Source organism: Dermochelys coriacea, chromosome 6 (assembly GCF_009764565.3).
Source record: "Dermochelys coriacea isolate rDerCor1 chromosome 6, rDerCor1.pri.v4, whole genome shotgun sequence".
NCBI lineage: Eukaryota > Metazoa > Chordata > Testudines > Dermochelyidae > Dermochelys > Dermochelys coriacea.
In genome coordinates, this window is record NC_050073.1 from 114,556,512 (window position 1) to 114,576,139 (window position 19,628).

Below are 19,628 nucleotides of genomic sequence, written 5' to 3' on the forward strand. Positions count from 1 at the left end.
TACAAGTTTGACCATTGGATTACATTCAGAATTGCTGCAGTGCTTGGTGAAGTATCTGCAGTTGTATGTGCTAGCTGTCTGTTGTTATCTGTAATAGGTGGGGATTTGTTTTCTCCATTTAAATGATAAAAAGTGACGAGAGCCTGATTCTCACTTCACATAAGTATGTTAATTAGAAGTAACTTCACTGAAATCAAAGAAGTTGATACAAAGCTGGGAGGTATTGCCAATTCGGAGAAGGATCGGGATATTATACAGGAGGATCTGGATGACCTTGTAAACTGGAGTAATAGTAATAGGATGAAATTTAATAGTGAGAAGTGTAAGGTTATGCATTTAGGGATTAATAACAAGAATTTTAGTTATAAATTGGGGATGCATCAATTAGAAGTAACGGAAGAGGAGAAGGACCTTGGAGTATTGGTTGATCATAGGATGACTATGAGCTGCCAATGTGATATGGCTGTGAAAAAAGCTAATGCGGTTTTGGGATGCATCAGGAGAGGCATTTCCAGTAGGGATAAGGAGGTTTTAGTATCGTTATACAAGGCACTGGTGAGACCTCACCTAGAATACTGTGTGCAGTACTGGTCTCCCATGTATAAAAAGGATGAATTCAAACTGGAGCAGGTACAGAGAAGGGCTACTAGGATGATCCGAGGAATGGAAAACTTGTCTTATGAAAGGAGACTTAAGGAGCTTGGCTTGTTTAGCCTAACTAAAAGAAGGTTGAGGGGAGATACGATTGCTCTCTATAAATATATCAGAGGGATAAATACCAGAGAGGGAGAGGAATTATTTAAGCTCAGCACCAATGTGGACACAAGAACAAATGGGTATAAACTGGCCACCAGGAAGTTTAGACTTGAAATCAGACGAAGGTTTTTAACCATCAGAGGAGTGAAGTTTTGGAATAACCTTCCAAGGGAAGCAGTGGGGGCAAAAGATCTATCTGGTTTTAAGATTCTACTCGATAAGTTTATGGAGGAGATGGTATGATGGGATAATGGGATTTTGGTAAGTAATTGATCTTTAAATATTCAGGGTAAATAGGCCAAATCCCCTGAGATGGGATATTAGATGGATGGGATCTGATTTACTATAGAAAATTCTTTCCTGGGTATCTGGCTGGTGAATCTTGCCCATATGCTCAGGGTTTGGCTGATTGCCATGTTTGGGGTCGGGAGGGAGTTTTCCTCCAGGGCAGATTGGAGAGGCCCTGGAGGTTTTTTTGCCTTCCTCTGTAGCATGGGGCATGGTTGACTGGAGGGAGGCTTCTCTGCTCCTTGAAGTTTTGAACCATGATTTGAGGACTTCAATAGCTCAGACATGGGTGAGGTTTTTCATAGGAGTGGGTGGGTGACATTCTGTGGCCTGTGCTGTGCAGGAGGTCGGACTAGATGATCAGAGTGGTCCCTTCTGACCTTGGTATCTATGAAAGTTACACCACTCTAACTAGTAGGAGATTAGAATCAGATTCAGGAATTCCAATAAGAAAGTTCAGGAAAGTGTGTAAATTATTTTTGTTCTTACTCAATTTCAACTGAATCTAACAGATTCCTTATCTTTTTTTATATTTCACAGGGCTATTGTGGCTTTAGTCTACAATGTATTGAAGGCGTTTATGGAAATGAACAGCACCATGTTTGACGAGCTGACAGCCACTTACAAGTCAGATCGTCAGCGGTAACTTTTTAAAGCTTTTTTGTCAGCTGTGCATAAGGCCTGCATTTAATTTTTTCCTCACATTTTGCTGTGATTGCATAATTTCACACATAATTGATTGCAATGCCTCATTTTTTCTGCATGCTCATTAGCTTTCTCCTTGCAAGATGCCAGATAATATCATGTATAGGTGGTTGTTTTCTCCCCTATGAAATACAGTACCCGTTGCATAGCTTGTGGATCTGCATTCCTCACAGAACTCCTTTTGGCACCACATTCCAAAAGACTTAAATGTATCAAGATTTTCAGTAATAAAAGAAGAACAAGGGTTTAAAGATATCACTTTGCTTAAAGGCTTCAAAAAGGGTGGAGGTGGGACATGAGGAATTTCCTCAACACATGACTCACCATAAGACCCAACCTACTTATCCTGCATGTGGTCTTAAGCCTAAGTGGCACCTTTCAGCCCTTTCAGTTTTTCCTTTTTCACAGATCTTGATATAGCCGAGTCCTTTAGAGTGCAGGATCCAGTAGATGCACCATTCATACAATCATTAGTTGCACCCTAGTAAAATGTTTTTTGTCTATTTTCCTTAATCTTCATTCTCCAATTATAGTGCATCATCTTTCGTCTAAAATTTCAGCTTATCCAAAGCGGCAGGTGAAAAAAATGAGGAAACTTCGGGAACTCCGGGCAGTTTGCGACTTCGTTTAAGTCATGCCTTTTGTGTGACTCGGGGTTCCCACAAGCAAAGCGAAGGGTACTGTATGTCATCAAACCTTGTTAGGTTAGTATAGCCTCTGAAGTCTTTTGAAGGCCATGATACTGTTGAATTATGTGACCAGGTTCATAGTTCACCTTCCTTTTGATTTGATTTGCTTTTATATATAATAAAATACAATGTCTTATACATTTAAAAATCTGTAATTGATGGGTTAGATGGTGTATTGGATTAATGACTGCACTAACACCTTATTTCTGGAGTCCTGGGTTTAAACCTGAGCCAAGTAGTAGGTGACTTGATGGTTTTTGTTCAGGCCTTGGTAGACAAGTTCAGTCTGTCAGATTAGCTGATATAATCGCTGTACAGTTTGTAGTGTGTGCAACATAGAATCCTAGGACTAGGGGTCTGATCCAGGAAGGTTCTGAGACTGAAATTGATGGATGCCGGAGGGACTTTGTATCTCATGAGGCATTCAGAGTTTCACAGGATCAGACCCTGCCATAATATGTATGTTGCAGGTAATGACTATATGGAAGAGCTTTCTTAGCACTTGCTTACATGACCTCTACTATAGCTAGGGCTGGTGCTGGTCTTTTAAATACATTTATTTATAAATTATTATTTTAAAATATATACTGGAATGTAAAAAAATGGGATAACTTAACTTCAAATATTAAACCATGTGTAATATTAACAATTAATCACAATTTGCTGAGATAAAGACTTCTTAGGGTTCTGTGGGCAAACATGGGCAAGTTTTCGAACATCTTTCCATAGGAGATTGGATTTTCATTTACTAAGTGCTGGTGCAAAATTCATTAGTATTTGTAAGGAGTGTTGTAGTTAGAGGTGGTAAATAGTTCAGTAAGAACTTGATAATGAGAACCCTCAGAATGAAATTCTGGTGTAAGAACACGCATTTCAAAGGGGACTGGTGAATTGTAGTCCAGGCCAATTGACTTCAGTGGGATTACTCACAGGATCAGGGCCTAAGAATAGAAAGAAGTTATAATAGATTTATGCTGGGTTCCCCAATAGAACGAAGCTTACAAAAATAAGAGTGATGTATAGCCAAGTTATTTAGAATTTATTAGGGCTAAAGTTTTCAGTGTCAATGAATAATAGTTCAAACAAGGGTGAACTAATGAGGTAACCTACTGAAATATTTAGAAGAAAGGATACATGATACAGCGATTAGATAATATAATGATAAATTTCTGGTAAATGTATTCACCATTTCTTATATTTAATTTTGAATATTTTTCAGCAGCTATGTGTAATGAAAATAGAAATTATGAATGAAAACAGATGTTTGTTTCTAACCAAGAATGGTGTTAATAGATATTATGGCCAATTGACTGCATTTTGACTAAACGTATGCAGCCTAGGTGATGTGAATTTCCTAGGTAGCAAGTTATACCAGAATAAAGCTTCTAAATCAGTGGAATATTTTGAGAAACTCTGCAGTGTGACAAATTGGGAATCTACATATCTGTACCCTAGATGTCCATGATGTTCATGGTCCCATTGGACCTGATCCTGCAAGGTGACTTAAGCAGAAATTGAAAGCTCTCCCCAACTTGTAGCATCAAGACCATACATACTCCAGGTGTTGTAGTTGTTATCAGAACACATTGACTTAATTTTATTCGTATTTAAAAGCAATTATAACATTATGTCCCCACATTATAGCATAAGGACCATATTAACTCCAAATAACCAGTGACAAAGAGAGAGAACTCAGAGAATAATCAAATTAAGAAAGTTCTAGTTTAGTTTTTTAATTTGTATTGGGTTCCCATGAAACCTCTATCCACTCAGTTCCCTAAGAACTCAGTTGGACTATAGTCTTGTTACTCTGATTCCTTTATCTAATTTGGCAGCGCATCTGTTGGTAAAGCAAATATTGTCCAGATATTTTGCAGGGATTCTGTAGGAATAAAGATAAGTGCATTGAATGAGGGTTAGATCTTGCAACTGATCACACTAGCTGCACTAGGATGGAGCACTGCTGAAGTGAATCTGGGCCTTGTTTGAGAGAATAGGCTAGGTTTAATATTAATGAAAACAAGAGAGACCCTAATACCCTTCTTTAAACAAATAAATAAACTTTGAAATTGTGAAATAGAACTTGGCCCAAAAAGTATGTATTAATCTGAAATGTAATGTATTTGATCCATAAAATATTTTAATATAATTCTAATATGGACTAGCTATTTTTGCTCTATAGTAAAATTAATTTCAGTAAAGATTTTTAAACTTTTTTATTGTATCCCATCTTTTGTTTCTCTCAGTTTTGTTCAGCATTTTTGATGTAGATAAACTAAAAGTTGGAGTAAAAATGTGTACTGAAAATAAATATACATTAGGGAAAAATGCATGTGCATTAGAAAAATTATTGCTCATAGATTATATCAAATAAGTACTGTTGGATCGGTACTTTTAAAGCTTCCTTGCTGTTAACACTTGATTTTATTTTATCTGCTAGAGAGAAGAAGAAAGAGAAGGAACGTGAAGAACTGTGGAAAAAACTGGAGGATTTGGAGTTAAAGAGAGGTCTTAGACGTGATGGAATAATTCCAACTTAACAAAAGAAACAAAGCTGCATTATTAACCTGTGGAGTCACACATTTATGTAGTAGAAGATGGAGCAACAGTTTTCTGTATTGTGCAACTTTACAGTAGATTTCACATTTGTTTCATTATTACAACAGCACTGTATATAACTGTCTCAAAGTAAAGGAAAAAAATAAGGACTTTTATCCAAAGTTTGGACAGCAGATGGACTTCTCAGAACTTTGCAACATAATCATTGTTTTGACCCTTCTTTAAAACCAGTCTTCAAAGATCTGTTGATGAAAATTGCTATGTCAAAATTCCATTGTCAGGACCTGTTCCTTATTTATCATTAGCAGAGAATATGATACAACTTTCAAATGTGAATAAACTTAAATTTAGCTTGCCTTTCTGCTAAACTGTTAAATGTATTTATAGTAAAAGAGAAAAAAGATTGTCATTTCCTTTTGAGTTTGTGTAACATCCTCCTTCTCTGGATAACTTTACTGTAATTTGACATTTTTTTCCCTTTTGCACATCTTCATAAGTTGAATGTCCATGCAGATCAGGGCCATGAAAAATATAGGTTTTTAAGGTTCTGTTTACTGATGTGAGTATCTTTCTGGTACCAGGCTAGTATTGGTACTCCTTCAATTTAAACATTAGGAGTAAAAATAAAGAGGTGATAAACATAGTAGGGAAGGAAATTTCAGATTAATGCGTCAATTTATTGTGAATCCACACGTCTTGAATCCTTTGAAAATGGGCAATAGTAACACCATGAACTTCAGTACCTAACCAGTATTAGTTACATGTCATTGGACACACATACCAGAGCTGTTTTGGTACTACTAATGGCTAAATGATTAGAATATATATACGTTTTATTGGACCATTTTGAAATTATAACGACAAACGCTAAACAGTACAAGCATGAAATTGATCTCCAGTGGTCATGGGTCTAATTGGGAACAGAGTTGAGCAAACAGTTTGGACTGTTTGGAGTTGTTGCCTTACTTTTTAATATGTATTTATAAAGTATTCCAGCAAAAGAGGATGTAGCCTCTAAAAACATACTATAGTGTTTTTGTGACTGTAGTACTATTACTCATCACAGCGCCAGCCCTATGGTTTTAGCTGGAAAGGATTCTGGATAATATACTTCTGTATTCTGAAGTCGATGCTCATTCCTGACTACTGTATTTGTTACCAAAAGTGGTTCTACAAATGCTACTGAAAAAAAATTCTGGAAATCCTAATGTCCTGAGTATTAATAATAAAGTTTAAAATGCTTTTATATCAAAGGTGCATTGTGACCAAATTGTTTAAAAAAAAAAAAAAAAAAAAAGAGGGCTGTATTATAAGTATGCATTATTGGCTATCTGCTTTGTATTTAAAAGTGGAATCTTACATCTTTGATCGGTAAAATGCTGATAAGACTTATGTACAGTATATATTTAGCTAATGCAGTTGCATTATTTTATACCGAAGGTATGTGTTTCAGGATTTTTCTCCAGGATGCTTTTGAATTGTTATAGACAAGTGACAACAGTGAGTTGATAATCCTAAACCATCAATCCAGCAGTATTTATGGTATAAAACTGACTTGGTGTTCATGAGTCTGTGTGTTAGTTGCAAACATGAATTTATGACCTGTTGCCATTGATAGAAATACACTATAAGTATGAGCTTGTATATTTTTCTTCCTACCATTCAAATATACAGTAGAATTTGAGGTTTTCTTATTTCCAGGTGCAAAACAAAACAAAAAGGTGGGAGGGGAGCAGGAATCCAATCCCAGGTTACTGACTGTTTCAGGATTATCAGGTCACAGTTTGTACACATGGGTCTGCACATTGGATGTTGTAAATGCAACAACTTTGTAAAAACTTGACTCTGTTAATTCTGGAAAAAGAACAGAAGTAAACTAGTCATATGCAACACAAAACATCACAACATGGTTTAATGGGATTAATATAAGCCTCTTATAAGAACACTGACTGGGACACAATGTAAACTTGGCAGATACTGTCATAAGTGAAACATTTTATTTTAAAAGTGCTGGAACAAAGGTGCAAGCTCAAAAACTGAAGATTAAATAAATTTATAACAAATCGTCCCTTAACCCTTTGATTTTTGACAGCCTTTTTGTTTCTACTACAAGTTGGGGTTATATTTAGTAATATGATTATGTCTGGTTTCAGAGTAGCAGCCGTGTTAGTCTGTATTCGCAAAAAGAAAAGGAGTACTTGTGGCACCTTAGAGACTAACAAATTTATTAGAGCATAAGCTTTCGTGAGCTACAGCTCACTTCAATGCATCCGATGAAGTGAGCTGTAGCTCACGAAAGCTTATGCTCTAATAAATTTGTTAGTCTCTAAGGTGCCACAAGTACTCCTTTTCTTTTTATGATTATGTCTGCAATTTACCTGGCTGTATGAGAGGGTGCATTTAAACTCGTGCCTGACTAGACTGTGTTAAATGGTCAACAATTGAACTATTATGGAGGGAAGAAATCTTGGTGTTTCCATTTTTTTTTCTGCCTGGTGGAATGAAAAGAAACAATGTGGCATTAGAAAAAGACACCTTGTCCTGTACTTAGAATTTAGGTGAGTGTTGACCATTCTTGGATGTTCCTGGTTTCAGCATGACCTACTGGAATTGGTGATACAAAACTGATGAGAACCTAGCTGGTTGCAATATTTTTTTTTTACCTTTAATGGCAGATACTGGGGAGTATCTAAAGTGATTTTCACTTCCACGATGGACTGTTTCTTTAAATTGAATGAGGTAATGTGATGGTAGTCATGTGACTCTAAAAAGGTGAGGTCAGTCTGAGGTTGTACTTTGTGATGTACTTAAAGAAGTACCACAGAATCCACACAATCCACTGTTGGCTGCAACCCAAAGGCAATATACTGCTCCTGTCCCACTAGAGTCAATGGGAGGTTTATGCAAAGATAAAGGCAGCATATGGACTTAAGTCAGTTGTGATCAGTGCATCTATTCATTTGTGATTGTTTGCTTCGTGGTTTTGAGAAACTATTTTTTTTTGTTAATGTTTTTTGTAGACTGCTAACATTACAGTTGATGGGAGCTCACTCATGTCTTGTACCATATTGGTCACAGAGGAAAGGATTGAATGTTGTCAGGTAAAAGTAATGAACGACATTTTCAAAACTAGAGCATTGCATCAGGTTATGGGGATGTAACAGTTGTAAAAGTTCCTCTTGCGTACTTTAAATTGAGTATGCATTGTTTTCTTCATCTTGCAAGCTTCCCTTATTTTCTTTTCTTTGCTATTGAGTGTTTTTTGTCTCTCTTCCAAACCTTTGAATGCTTTAAATAAAAGTACTCTAATGCCATTGGAGTATTTGCAAGCAGGGTTACAGTAAATTAATCTTGGTTTTGTTAGCATAAATAAAAGGATTTAATTTATTTTTACCTCCTTCTATATATGGAACAATCCAGGATGCAGAGCCAAGAACTGTTTGAGCTAGAATTGAAGCAGCTGTACTTACATCGTACATGTGTAAGTATAGCCTCAGGCTCTCTTACACTATGGAAAAAGAAAATATATTACAAGCTTTAAAAGCTTTTTTTTATTGTTTTCTGGGAGATTTGGAGAACTGGATAGCTATTTCCTCCCCTGGTGCACCTCATTTGCCTTTCAATTGAGAGCACAGAACTGGTTTAGAAGGCAGAGATGCCCTTTTTTCAATACTGAGAGTTGCCCTGTGATAAAATGAGGGTGATAAACAGGCATGATAAAATAATGTTTTTATTTGCACATTAATATTTTTATTTTTGTATCTTGGCTCATCAGCTTTCCAAAATAGCTGTGTAATGAGCACAAACTAGTTTTTCTAGTAGGTATTGGCAGTGAGTTTTTTATATTCCCCAATATTTTCCTTTCAGAGTCTGTATACAAGGATTGTGTATCCTTGAAGCAAAATTCAGCTAATTTTGATTTAGAAGAAGGTTTTATCCAAGCGCTGCTTACTATCCACAGAAGCAGCAGCATCTGTTTAATAGAAACAGACATTCTATCATGACCTCTCTGAATACAGGTTTTGGGGTTTTTTTGATCACTTACTGTAAATACGTTATAGTCATAACCTCATGTATTGATGAGGGGTTTTCAAATATAAATAATTCCAATACATTTATTGTCCTTGTCCTATTTTTGATTGTAGTTTGAAGAATGACCTGCTCATGCTTTTTGTTTAAAAATTAGCATTAGAGTCATAGATTTCTTGATATTTTAGTATTACATTGTCTAAGCAGGAGAGGGCAGCAAAAGTTCATTTCCCACTCCCCTTCCCCCCACCCCCAAGAATGCCATGGTCCCTTACTGTTTTTAAAACTAGATGCAGTTAAACAATAGGGTTGGTGGGGAAATAAAACATTTTTTATGTATGAAAAGTTGCTTATGGAAATATATAGACTGGTCTAACCAGACTGTGAAAATGTCTTCTAGGCTACAGCAAGGTAATAATAAAAAGAAGACTCTTCCACCTCTGGGTAAAGTGAAGCAGGTCTTACAGACTTGGATTCAAAATGTCATTCTTTGGACATAGTTTACTTTTTTAAAAATGGTATTAAAGAAACAAACTCAAACTCAATGGTGCTCCCAGATATAAATGTGTATCCTTTCTCTTTTGCACATGTGCAAGAGGCTCTGTACTGTGGGTGCATCTAATAAAAAAGCAATGAAGTGTTTTCCAGGCACGTGGCTTTTTTTCACCCTGTCTATACTTCACATTCCTTTTCAGAAATGGTCTTCCAGGCATCGGATATCATTTGTTGTACATGTCGAACATTAAGGTATCTCAGTGATGGAAAGATGTTGAGTTAGTGAGACAGGAATGTTAAGGCTCTGTGAGAATTTCCATTTTAAGCTCCCAGTTTTCTTTTGGAGTATTGTGATTGGTTCTCTTAAATTGCAATCACGTCTGAGTCTGAAGGAGACCTTAAAAGCATTGGATATGGGAGCATAGGCATTGGCTCCGTGGCATGCTTCCACTAACCCCTGTCAATCTTGAGCTCTGCAGGTGTGGAAAGGGCAAGACTGGTTGCTCTTCATGATACCATTCTGCCCTTTCAGTCTCTGATCTAGTCTGCACTGTCGTATTCAGTTATCCCAGCCAGAATCTGCAGTTCTTCTCTCACACTCACACACAAACACAGAGAGAGAGAGAGAGAGACCAGGAAGATGGGGATGAGTCCAGGCAGAGGCCAATGGGTGGATCCTGTGAGTGTGTGACTACTGAAGGAGCTGTGCGAGCATGGAAGTCAAAATACAGCTAGCAGTGGAGGTACAGGGATCCCTTCCGGATGGCACTGGACTCAGCTAATCCTCTGGGGTCTATGGAACAGGGAGGTCAGGGCAGGGGTAGCCTGTGTCATAAGGAATGATCATTTGCCCAGTAATCTTGATTTAAAGGTTTCAAATCCTTAAGTAAATTATTCCATTGGTTAATTTAACCTCCTGTTAAAAATGAGTGCCTTATTTCCTCTCTCAATTTATCTAGCTTCAGCTTCCAGCCACTGGCTCTTGCTATACCTTTTCCTGCTAGAATGAAAAGCCCTCTCCTATCAGCAAAAAGAAAAGGAGTACTTGTGGCACCTTAGAGACTAACAAATTTATTAGAGCATAAGCTTTCGTGAGCTACAGCTCACTTCATCGGATGCATTATGAAGTGAGCTGTAGCTCACGAAAGCTTATGCTCTAATAAATTTGTTAGTCTCTAAGGTGCCACAAGTACTCCTTTTCTTTTTGCGAATACAAACTAACACGGCTGCTACTCTGAAACCTCTCCTATCAGAAATCTTGTCCCTGTGTAGGGATTGTGATCAAGTCACCTCTAAACCTTCTCTTAGATAAACTATATAGATTGACAGGTTTCAGAGTAGCAGCCGTGTTAGTCTGTATTCGCAAAAAGAAAAGGAGTACTTGTGGCACCTTAGAGACTAACAAATTTATTTGAGCATAAGCTTTCGTGAGCTACAGCTCACTTCATCGGATGCATCCAATGAAGTGAGCTGTAGCTCATGAAAGCTTATGCTCAAATAAATTTGTTAGTCTCTAAGGTGCCACAAGTACTCCTTTTCTTTTTACATAGATTGAGCTTCTTTAGTCTCTCATAAAGTGTGTTTTCCAATCCTTGGAAGGTTTTCCAGTCTGGTTGTAAGAAATTTAAAATCTTCAATCAGTTACTGCTCAGTGGAGATTTCTCTGTTGATTATTGTTAAAATAGGAAATAATCATTAAAGAGTCAGAGGTATTTAAAAATAGCTTCTTCGTAGTTGCAGTACTAGTGCCATAGGACTTGTCTATGTCACCCTGCAGGGCTGGGAGTTGCAGTGTGCCTTAGTGTGCTGTGCTATAACTGCCCCATGTGGACACTGCAGGCTTAAACCCAAAGGTACCTAGTTAACATTAACATGGGCCTCTTTCAAACAGGTAACCCAAACACAGGCATCTTTTAGTTCGCTCTAGCAACATCCACATGGGACAGTTACAGCGCAATGCTTTGGTGCACACTGCAGTCCACAAACTCCTAGTCTGCAATGCAGCCCAATGTAGACATAGCCATAGTTTGCTGATTCTCTCAACCTCAAATTTCCTTCCCACAAGTTCCTCAGTTTCTCAGCCAGCAGCAGACCTTCATTCCATGTTAAATTCAGGATTGCCCCACAAATTATGGGCAGCTCTCAGTCATAAGTAGGGCCCTACCAAATTCACGGCCATAAAAACACATTGCATCGTGAAATCTGGCCTTTTGTGTGCTTTTACCCTATACTATACAGATTTCATGGGGAAGACCACTGTTTCTCAAATTAGGGGTCCTGACCCAAAAGGGAGTTGCAGGTAGGTCACAAGGTTATTTTTGGGGGGGTCGCAGTACTGCCACCCTTACTTCTGTGCTGCCTTCAGAGCTGGGTGGCTGGAGACTGGCAGCTGTTGGCCAGGAGCCCAGATCTGAAGGCAGAGCTGCTGCCAGCAACAGTGCAGAAGTAAATGTAGCAATACCATACCATGGCATCCTTACTTCTGCACTGCTGCTCTCCAGCTGCCCAGCTCTGAAGTCACCACTGCCGCCAGCAGCAGTGCAGAAGTAAGGCCCCCCCTACAATAATCTTGCAATACCCCCCACACACACACACACAACTCCTTCTTGGGTCAGGACCCCTACAATTACACCACCCTGAACTTTCAGATTTAAATAGCTGAAATCATGACATTTACGATTTTTAAAATCCTAGGACTATGAAATTGACCAAAATGGACTGTGAATTTGGTAGGGCCCTAGTCATAAGTCTGGGGGTACCTTCGTGCACAATAGGCTTTCGCTCTCATATGTCTGTCTGTATTTAAAAGTTTTCAGTTTAATGTACATTGAAGCATCACTTGTGGCATTCAGAATTCTGCTTAAAGGGCTTGAGTTAGCAGCTGAAAATTATCTGTCTCTTAAAAGATTAAATGCTTAAGTCGAAGAGAGTACACTGTAAATTTGCTGATAAGCATTTTGAAAGAAGCCTTGCTAACAACTGTTTGCTGTGACCCGACGCTTTTTAAAAGCTGATTGCAGCTCAGGCACGTGAAAATCACATTACATTGAAATTTTATATTTTCAGTTGTTTCTCAGTGTTTTCATTATTTCAATCCTTTTATTTTATGTCAGACTAATGTGTTTTCCAATAAGCTGGAAATGCCTGTTTCCCAAATGCCAGGGTTGGTGGGGTTTTTTCATTGCCTGTTTTATGCAGGCAAAGAAATACTGCACTCTGTAAAGTTTGACGGCTGCACTGATCAAATTACGTGCAGCTGTTTTTTAAAAGTCTGATAGAATAATCTGTTGTTTGAAAGAAGCAGATGTAGCCCCTGTTACTGTGGGGATGCACCACTATAGTGCTCTAGTAAAAGTAACAGAAGCCACAACTATATTAAATTGCTCATTTTCAACCCTTACGTGATGATATGGGTGGTGGACTGTCCTTACCATTCATTTCCTGTATTGGCTCGTGTCATATCAGTCTGTGGGGTGGGAAGGCCTCTGTCTGCTGGCCATAGCTGCAGTGCCAGGCACTAGAGCCATCATAGTTGTTTACCTGATCCCAGCCAACTACGATGCCCAAATGAACATTCATTTGTGATCAGACTTAGGTTGTGTCTTAACTTACTGCAGCATGTAGGGTATGCTGCACATCTCCTTAGCCTGGGTATAAATAGCAGTGGAGATGGTGAGGCATTGCTTAAGGAGAGTAAAGACATGCCAGAACCTTTAGGCTATCTACCCTATATGCCCAAACAGTGCTTCACGCATCTACTCTGCTATTTTTAGTAGCGTGGTGTCCTGCTGCCAGACCCTTTTCCCCCAACACCTCCTCCCTGCAAGAGCCTGTCGCTGCCATGTGAAGCTATATGCCCCAGTGTGGACCCAGCCTACTTTTCACTGCACCGTGTAACTGTACATAGCCTACAAGCCATTGCTTATGTAGACAAGGTCTTAGGTGAACATGTAGCTGCACTCTCTACTTGTTGATGGGCTAAAGATTTTCCCCTGGTGGTTATCAATTGCTGGTAACTGTGACAGATGGAGCTTTGAGGGTGGCTTGCAACGTCTCCTATCAGGCTTTACCATGTCAGTGTTGGAGAGGATCAACTGCCATGGTTGGAAGGGTGGGAGTAGCACAAAAGTGGTGCATACCAGTGAAAATTGAATAGTTGGGTGGGGAAAGGGTGTTGTCTTGTTTGGCGATAGGATTCTTTGGGAGACTTTTCTGCTGTTCTCTCCTCCCCCTTTATCCTCCTTTAGGGCCCTGTGTTGTCACCATGTGCATAATGTCAGGGAAGAACTTGCCAAAGGACGGTCCAGAATCCTTCCATCTTCATGTAGCAGCAGGGCTGGATTTAGGAGCTGGTATGATTGATTGGGGGCCTAGGTCGGGATTTGACTCTTGTGTTTGTGGACTGGCTATTGGAAGAATGAGTTGAGGACTGCCACTTTGACATGGGTTGACCATCACCCCATTTAGTTTGATGTTACAGGTTCACCTTCAGCTTTTTTTGGTGCATCAGGCACATCCGATCTGTTCAGAGATGGACACAATTTCATTTCAGATATCAGATATGGTGGATATGATAACCTTTTGCTAGGCTAGTGGGACATTATGCTCGTCTGTTGACACAATGACTCCCCAGCACGCTCTGCAGAGGTCCCCTTGGCTGTACAGATGAAATGCTTGGGATGGAAGGGTTGCAGATTTAAATGAAAAGATATACCAACACTGATAGTTTTTGAAACTAGGACAGATATCTCCATTATATGATATTTGGAATGGGTTAGGGCCCTACCAAATTCAGGGTCTACTTTGGTCAATTTCATGGTCATAGGATTTTTAAAATTTAAAATCTATTTAAAGATTTAAATCTGAAATTTCATGGTGTTGTAATTGTAGAGCTCCTGACCCAAAAAGGAGTTGTGAAGGGTCACAGTACTGCTATCCTTACTTCTGTGCTGCTGCAAGTGGTGGTGCTGCCTCAGAGCTGGGCAGCTGGAGAGCAGCGGCTGCTGGCAGGGAACCCAGCTCTGAAGGCAGAGCCACCGCCAGCAGCAGCGCAAAAGTAAGGGTGGCATGGTATGATGTTGCCACCTTTACTTCTGCACTACTGCCTGCAGAACTGGGCCCTCAGTCAGCAGCTGCCACTCTCCGGCCACCCAGCTCTGAAGGTAGCAGCGCACAAGTACGTGTGGCTTGGTCTGGGATTGCCACTCTTCTGTGCTGCTGCTGGCAGGGTGCTGCCTTCGGAGCTGGGCGTCTGGCCAATAGCCACCCTTCTGCCAAGCTCTGAAGGCAGCACAGAATTAAGGGTGGCAATACTGTGACTCCCCCCCAAAATAACCTTGTGACCCCCCCCGCAACTCCCTTTTGGGTCAGGACCCCCAAGGGTTTTCAGAAACGCTGGTCTCCCTGTGAAATCTGTACAGTATAGGCTAAAAGCACACAAAAGACCAGATTTTATGGTCCTTAACGCAGCTTTCACGGCCGCGAATTTGGCAGGGTCCTATTAATGGAGCTGCTACACTAAGGGGCTGCTGTTTATTGTATCTCAATGTAAACCGAAAATTGGCAGAAATTCACTCTTTGTTTGCTTGAGTGCGGAAATGCGGAATTCAGACAGAGTTAATTAGTTATTAGTTCACAGGCTATTTCACAGGCACAAAGGGATATTATCAGCATTTGCTCTCCGTGACACTCCTCAGACAATACTTGATTCACATAGTTTGTATTATAGAGTAGATTCCAAGTGTCAATTATAATTGAACTAATATAGTTCTTAGGAGTATGAAGGGAAACAGTGTTTCCTTCTGTAATCAGTAATGCACATGATCGCATTTTAATGATATGCCATTAAATGATGTATGTTCAACAAGGCTCAGCAGAGACAGCTTTTAAAAAACAGTGCCGAACCAAACAAATTGAACAAGGTGCAGGTACCTGTGACCACACGTTAGCAGGAGGGAGAGGTTGAAGATCAGGGAAGAGGTCAAGTATTTTGGTTATCTCCAAGCCTGATATATTCCCCTACTGTGTAGTTTTGCTGGTCTCATAGCTGACTTTGTGAAAGGTCTTGAATATCAAGATTCTCATCAGGTATGGTACAGGGCTTGTTCCAAACTGATATCAGGACATAGCTCTGTCTGCTTCAGCCATAAACCCTTCTGTTTATAATGGTTTCATGTCATAAGCTTCAGTTCCCTCTAAAATTTCCAATCTTGATCATTAAAAGAACATTTGCCTACCTCAAAATCTATTGCCACATATTTGAATATGCAAACCTGTAAGTTTTCCTCTCCAAAGAGAACTCTAAAGAGTTCACAAATAACTCATTTTTAAAACTGTGACCTCTCATTTTGCCATTGCTTAAAATATTGATACAGTAAATCGGACAGACCAATTAAAGATGCATCGAGTTCTGTGATTCGGAAGTTTTAGTCTAAACTTGGACAGGGGCTCCAGTAGGTTTTAGCCGATTGTTTCAGTGCTATAATTTCCATGTATTCTCGGCTAATTTCAAAAAAGCTACTTGTCTGATAACTAGCAACCAAATTACTAGAGTCTTTTGTCATTTAGAGAATGTGAGCGAAATTTAAAGGGAAGCATGCTGCAGCAGAAAGATTCAAGACTACTGTAAAAAGAACAGGAGTACTTGTGGCACCTTCGAGACTAACAAATTTATTAGGGCATAAGCTTTCGTGAGCTACAGCCCACTTCATTGGATGCATCCGTAGCCCACTTCACCCACAAGTACTCCTGTTCTTTTTGCGGATACAGACTAACACAGCTGCTACTCTGAAGACTAGAGAAGGATAGTGTCCTTCACCAGTTCCTCTCTAGATAAATCCCTCCAACCTGGATTCCTTGGGCTCCATGATTAAGGTTTGGAAATAGAAGTGTTTTGAAAAACAATTGCACATCACATGCTATGGGAAGCTCAGCTTTCTTTCATCTCCACTGTGGTTGGAAAAGGTTTCATGATTTTCCTCTTTCTGCAGAGCAAACATTGCTGTTACTCTGATTGTTATTACAGGTGACCTCTATACAGAAGCCAAACCAGAAGGTGACAAAGCTGCTCTCCAGAGCTGGCATTTATATCTTCTCTCCTGGAATAAGCTCAGGTATGTTCTGCATACAACAATGCTGTTAGCTGTGCCTCATATCCCCCTGTTTAAGCAGGAAGTCTAAGGCTAGGCTGACTCAGTGCTCCTAGGAACACCATGCCCTGAACAAACCTCTAACTTCCCTTAAGCCCTTCCAGGAACATCATGGCTTTCTCCTTGTTAGGGGTAAATAATGGTAAATCAGGATGTAACACAAAGGATCCATGCAAGCTCTACTGAGTGCTAAAGTATTTGTGATGAAAATCAGCTGCTGACTACTGAAATTATTTGCAAACACAACTTTGAGAGTTGGGGTTAGCACATAGGAAAAATCTAATAGTGTTGCTAAGCTGGGTCTTAATTTTCAAAGTCTGAGGGCATCAGAGGGGTGACCAGCCAGGTCTGCTGCTGTTTTAATCCCACCTGTGTGCACAGGTATAATTCTGTTAGTCTTTCTCTTGACCTATTAAAACTCCACACAAAACACATTTTATAGTTTCTTATGTGAGAAATTCAAGTGCACTCACACTGCAAAGTGTAGTCACTTTTTTTTATATGGTACCTGCAAAGGGGAATTGGGAAACCTGGATCCAAAGGAAAAATACTATTTCAACAGCAGCCTGTTGGTTTATATCAAGGACCTCAGATTCATTTTCAATTCCCTTGATTCAATCAAGAAACTCATCCATAGATTCTGATCCTGTGAGGGGCCAAGCATTCACAACTCCTCCATAATTCAATAAGAGCTGCAAGTCTCGACATCTTGCAAGAGATGCTCAGCACCTCACAGAGTCTCCAAATCTCATTGCTAGGAAAAGAGATTAGCTAATTTGTTAGCTCATAAAAGACCCATCCCCACTTTTTTCTTTTAACAGCTCATAAATAGTAACCCCGATAAATCCACAGCCATTAAAGCTGCTTTCTGTTTTCCCCTATTAAAATACCAAGCCAATCTCAAATCCTTGGCAATGAAATATGTGCAGTCTATAACTTAATGGAACAGCATACAACTCATTATCAGGATTTGAAATCCAATAATTAAATTCAGATGTTTGGCTTAATTACCAGGGAAAACAGAACCTATAAATAAGCTATTTAAAGTCATAATGGTATTTTCTTTTGATCAGGTTTCAATTAGTCACTAATGTAAGAAATCCTGAATTAGTTGCATCACTGCTGGCTGGGAGTGTTAGCGTGAAATGATGATTTTTTTCCCCTGTAAACATGATTCCCAGGGATAACATGTCAACCAGCCTTAACAGGTTGTAAAAGGGTAGTTCCAGGGCAAGGTTGGAAAAAAATAGATTGAGAATGTTTAATAAACAGATCAAAATATTGGGTTAAATGTAGGCACTTGCTCTTGAACAGACTTTTCCAGTACCCAAGATGTCCAAATCATAGTGGAGTGAGGTGAGGTAGAGGCTGAAATGGAAACTTTCTGCAGAAACATGGAAATCAGATGAAATAATATACTTTTCTTCAGTATTGGCTCTTACCTCTCTGCAATGCCAAGTCAAGAAGGCTTGAAGTCCAAAATCACAGGTTTCTCAGGGTCCAAACATATTTTCTTCCACTAGAATTTTTTAAAATGAAATGGTTTTCAATGGCATGCACATTCTAGCATGTCCCTCCATTTCTTCATCCCAATGTCCTTGGCAGTAAGTTTTCAAGGTAATGTGCTATCACAGTAGCCCCTCTGTCTGAAAATGTACTCCAGGTATCCAGCAGAGCACTGTTCTGGGTCTGAGAATTAGCTGTTTTAATCACAAGAATAGAAAAATGCAACTTCCCTGTTGGCTAAACTAAGAAGAAATTTTTTTTTCATTAAAATGTTTGTGCTGCAACCACTAAGTTAGCTCTTCTCAGACAGTTTGTGAGAGGGAAGGCCAGAGAACAGAATCTTGATGAGAGAGGTCTGGTCCAGACTTTTCAGGAACTGTGGGACCAATCCTGCTCTCACTGAAATAAATAGTAGCAGGATAAAGGCCTATGACATTGTGGAGACAATGCGATCTCATGTTCATATGGGAACACCTTGATACAAAAACTGATTAATCCTTATGAAAACAAAGCTCAAAAGAGTGAGGAGAAAATCACACCTCTAACCCTAACCTGTGTCCAAAGGCCCCGCAATGTTAAACCAATGAAAGCAGGATACTCGTGTAACATCATCAGCTACTCTGTGTATTCCAGATAATGGGTCCATGAATGTTTTTATAAGTATACAAAATTCAGACTGAATTGGGAAACTTAGCTCACTCACTGCAGATCTTATGACAGGTTTCAGAGTAGCAGCCCTGTTAGTCTATATTCGCAAAAAGAAAAGGAGTACTTGTGGCACCTTAGAGACTAACAAATTTATTAGAGCATAAGTTTTCATGAGTGACAGCTCACTTCATCGGATGCATTCGGAATGCATCCGATGAAGTGAGCTGTAGCTCACGAAAGCTTATGCTCTAATAAATTTGTTAGTCTCTAAGGTGCCACAGGTACTCCTTTTCTTTTTGCATATAACGTGCACCTGACAAGGCTGTAGAAAAATTGTGTGTTTAATATCAAGGAGTCCGGTGGCACCTTAAAGACCAACAGATTTATTTGGGCATAAGCTTTCATGGGTAAAAAACCAACTTCTTCATTGTAGTATTTGAAAAGTAGTTAGACTGCAGTGTATTGCATCAACGTAAGGGAGTCTGTCAGTTTATTGAGCTGTATACAGACAGCCTATTGAACAAATGAAATGATACCTGTCCGTAAAAAGGACAAGTTTGTGAACAGGAAACCATTGCAACAAACTGTTGTGTTTCTGCAGTTGTGTCAACCAAAAGGAAATGTAATTCTCCTTTCTGTGACTGTTCCCTTTAAATATAGGGGAGTGTCCCTTTGGATTGCACGGAACCCTGTAATTTTGTGATGAGATCAGAATGTTATCGAGTGAGTTGCTGTGTTCTCTCTCTCTGCAACTTTTTTCTTGTCTTCTCTGAAATAAGTCATCTAGACCAAAAATAATTTGTTT

The 19,628-nt window shown here is 39.3% G+C and overlaps 1 protein-coding gene across 14 annotated transcripts in view; it reads left to right on the forward strand.

Annotated features, from left to right (window-relative positions):
• PPP2R5E (protein phosphatase 2 regulatory subunit B'epsilon) overlaps positions 1 to 7,060 on the forward strand; it is a 101,150-nt gene extending 94,090 nt beyond the window's left edge. For 5 of the 14 annotated variants that reach the window (XM_038405811.2, XM_043516981.1, XM_043516982.1 and 2 more), the window contains 3 exons: positions 1,585 to 1,686; positions 2,310 to 2,453; positions 4,879 to 7,060. In XM_038405811.2, the coding sequence (XP_038261739.1) occupies positions 1,585 to 1,686; positions 2,310 to 2,453; positions 4,879 to 4,978 (346 nt within the window). In that variant the 3' untranslated portion in view covers positions 4,979 to 7,060. Of the gene's footprint in view, positions 1 to 1,584; positions 1,687 to 2,309; positions 2,454 to 3,893; positions 4,000 to 4,878 lie in introns of all 14 variants that reach the window. The other 9 variants (XM_038405814.2, XM_043516985.1, XM_043516983.1 and 6 more) reach the window with 4 other exon arrangements.
• The last annotated feature ends 12,568 nt before the right edge of the window (positions 7,061 to 19,628 follow it).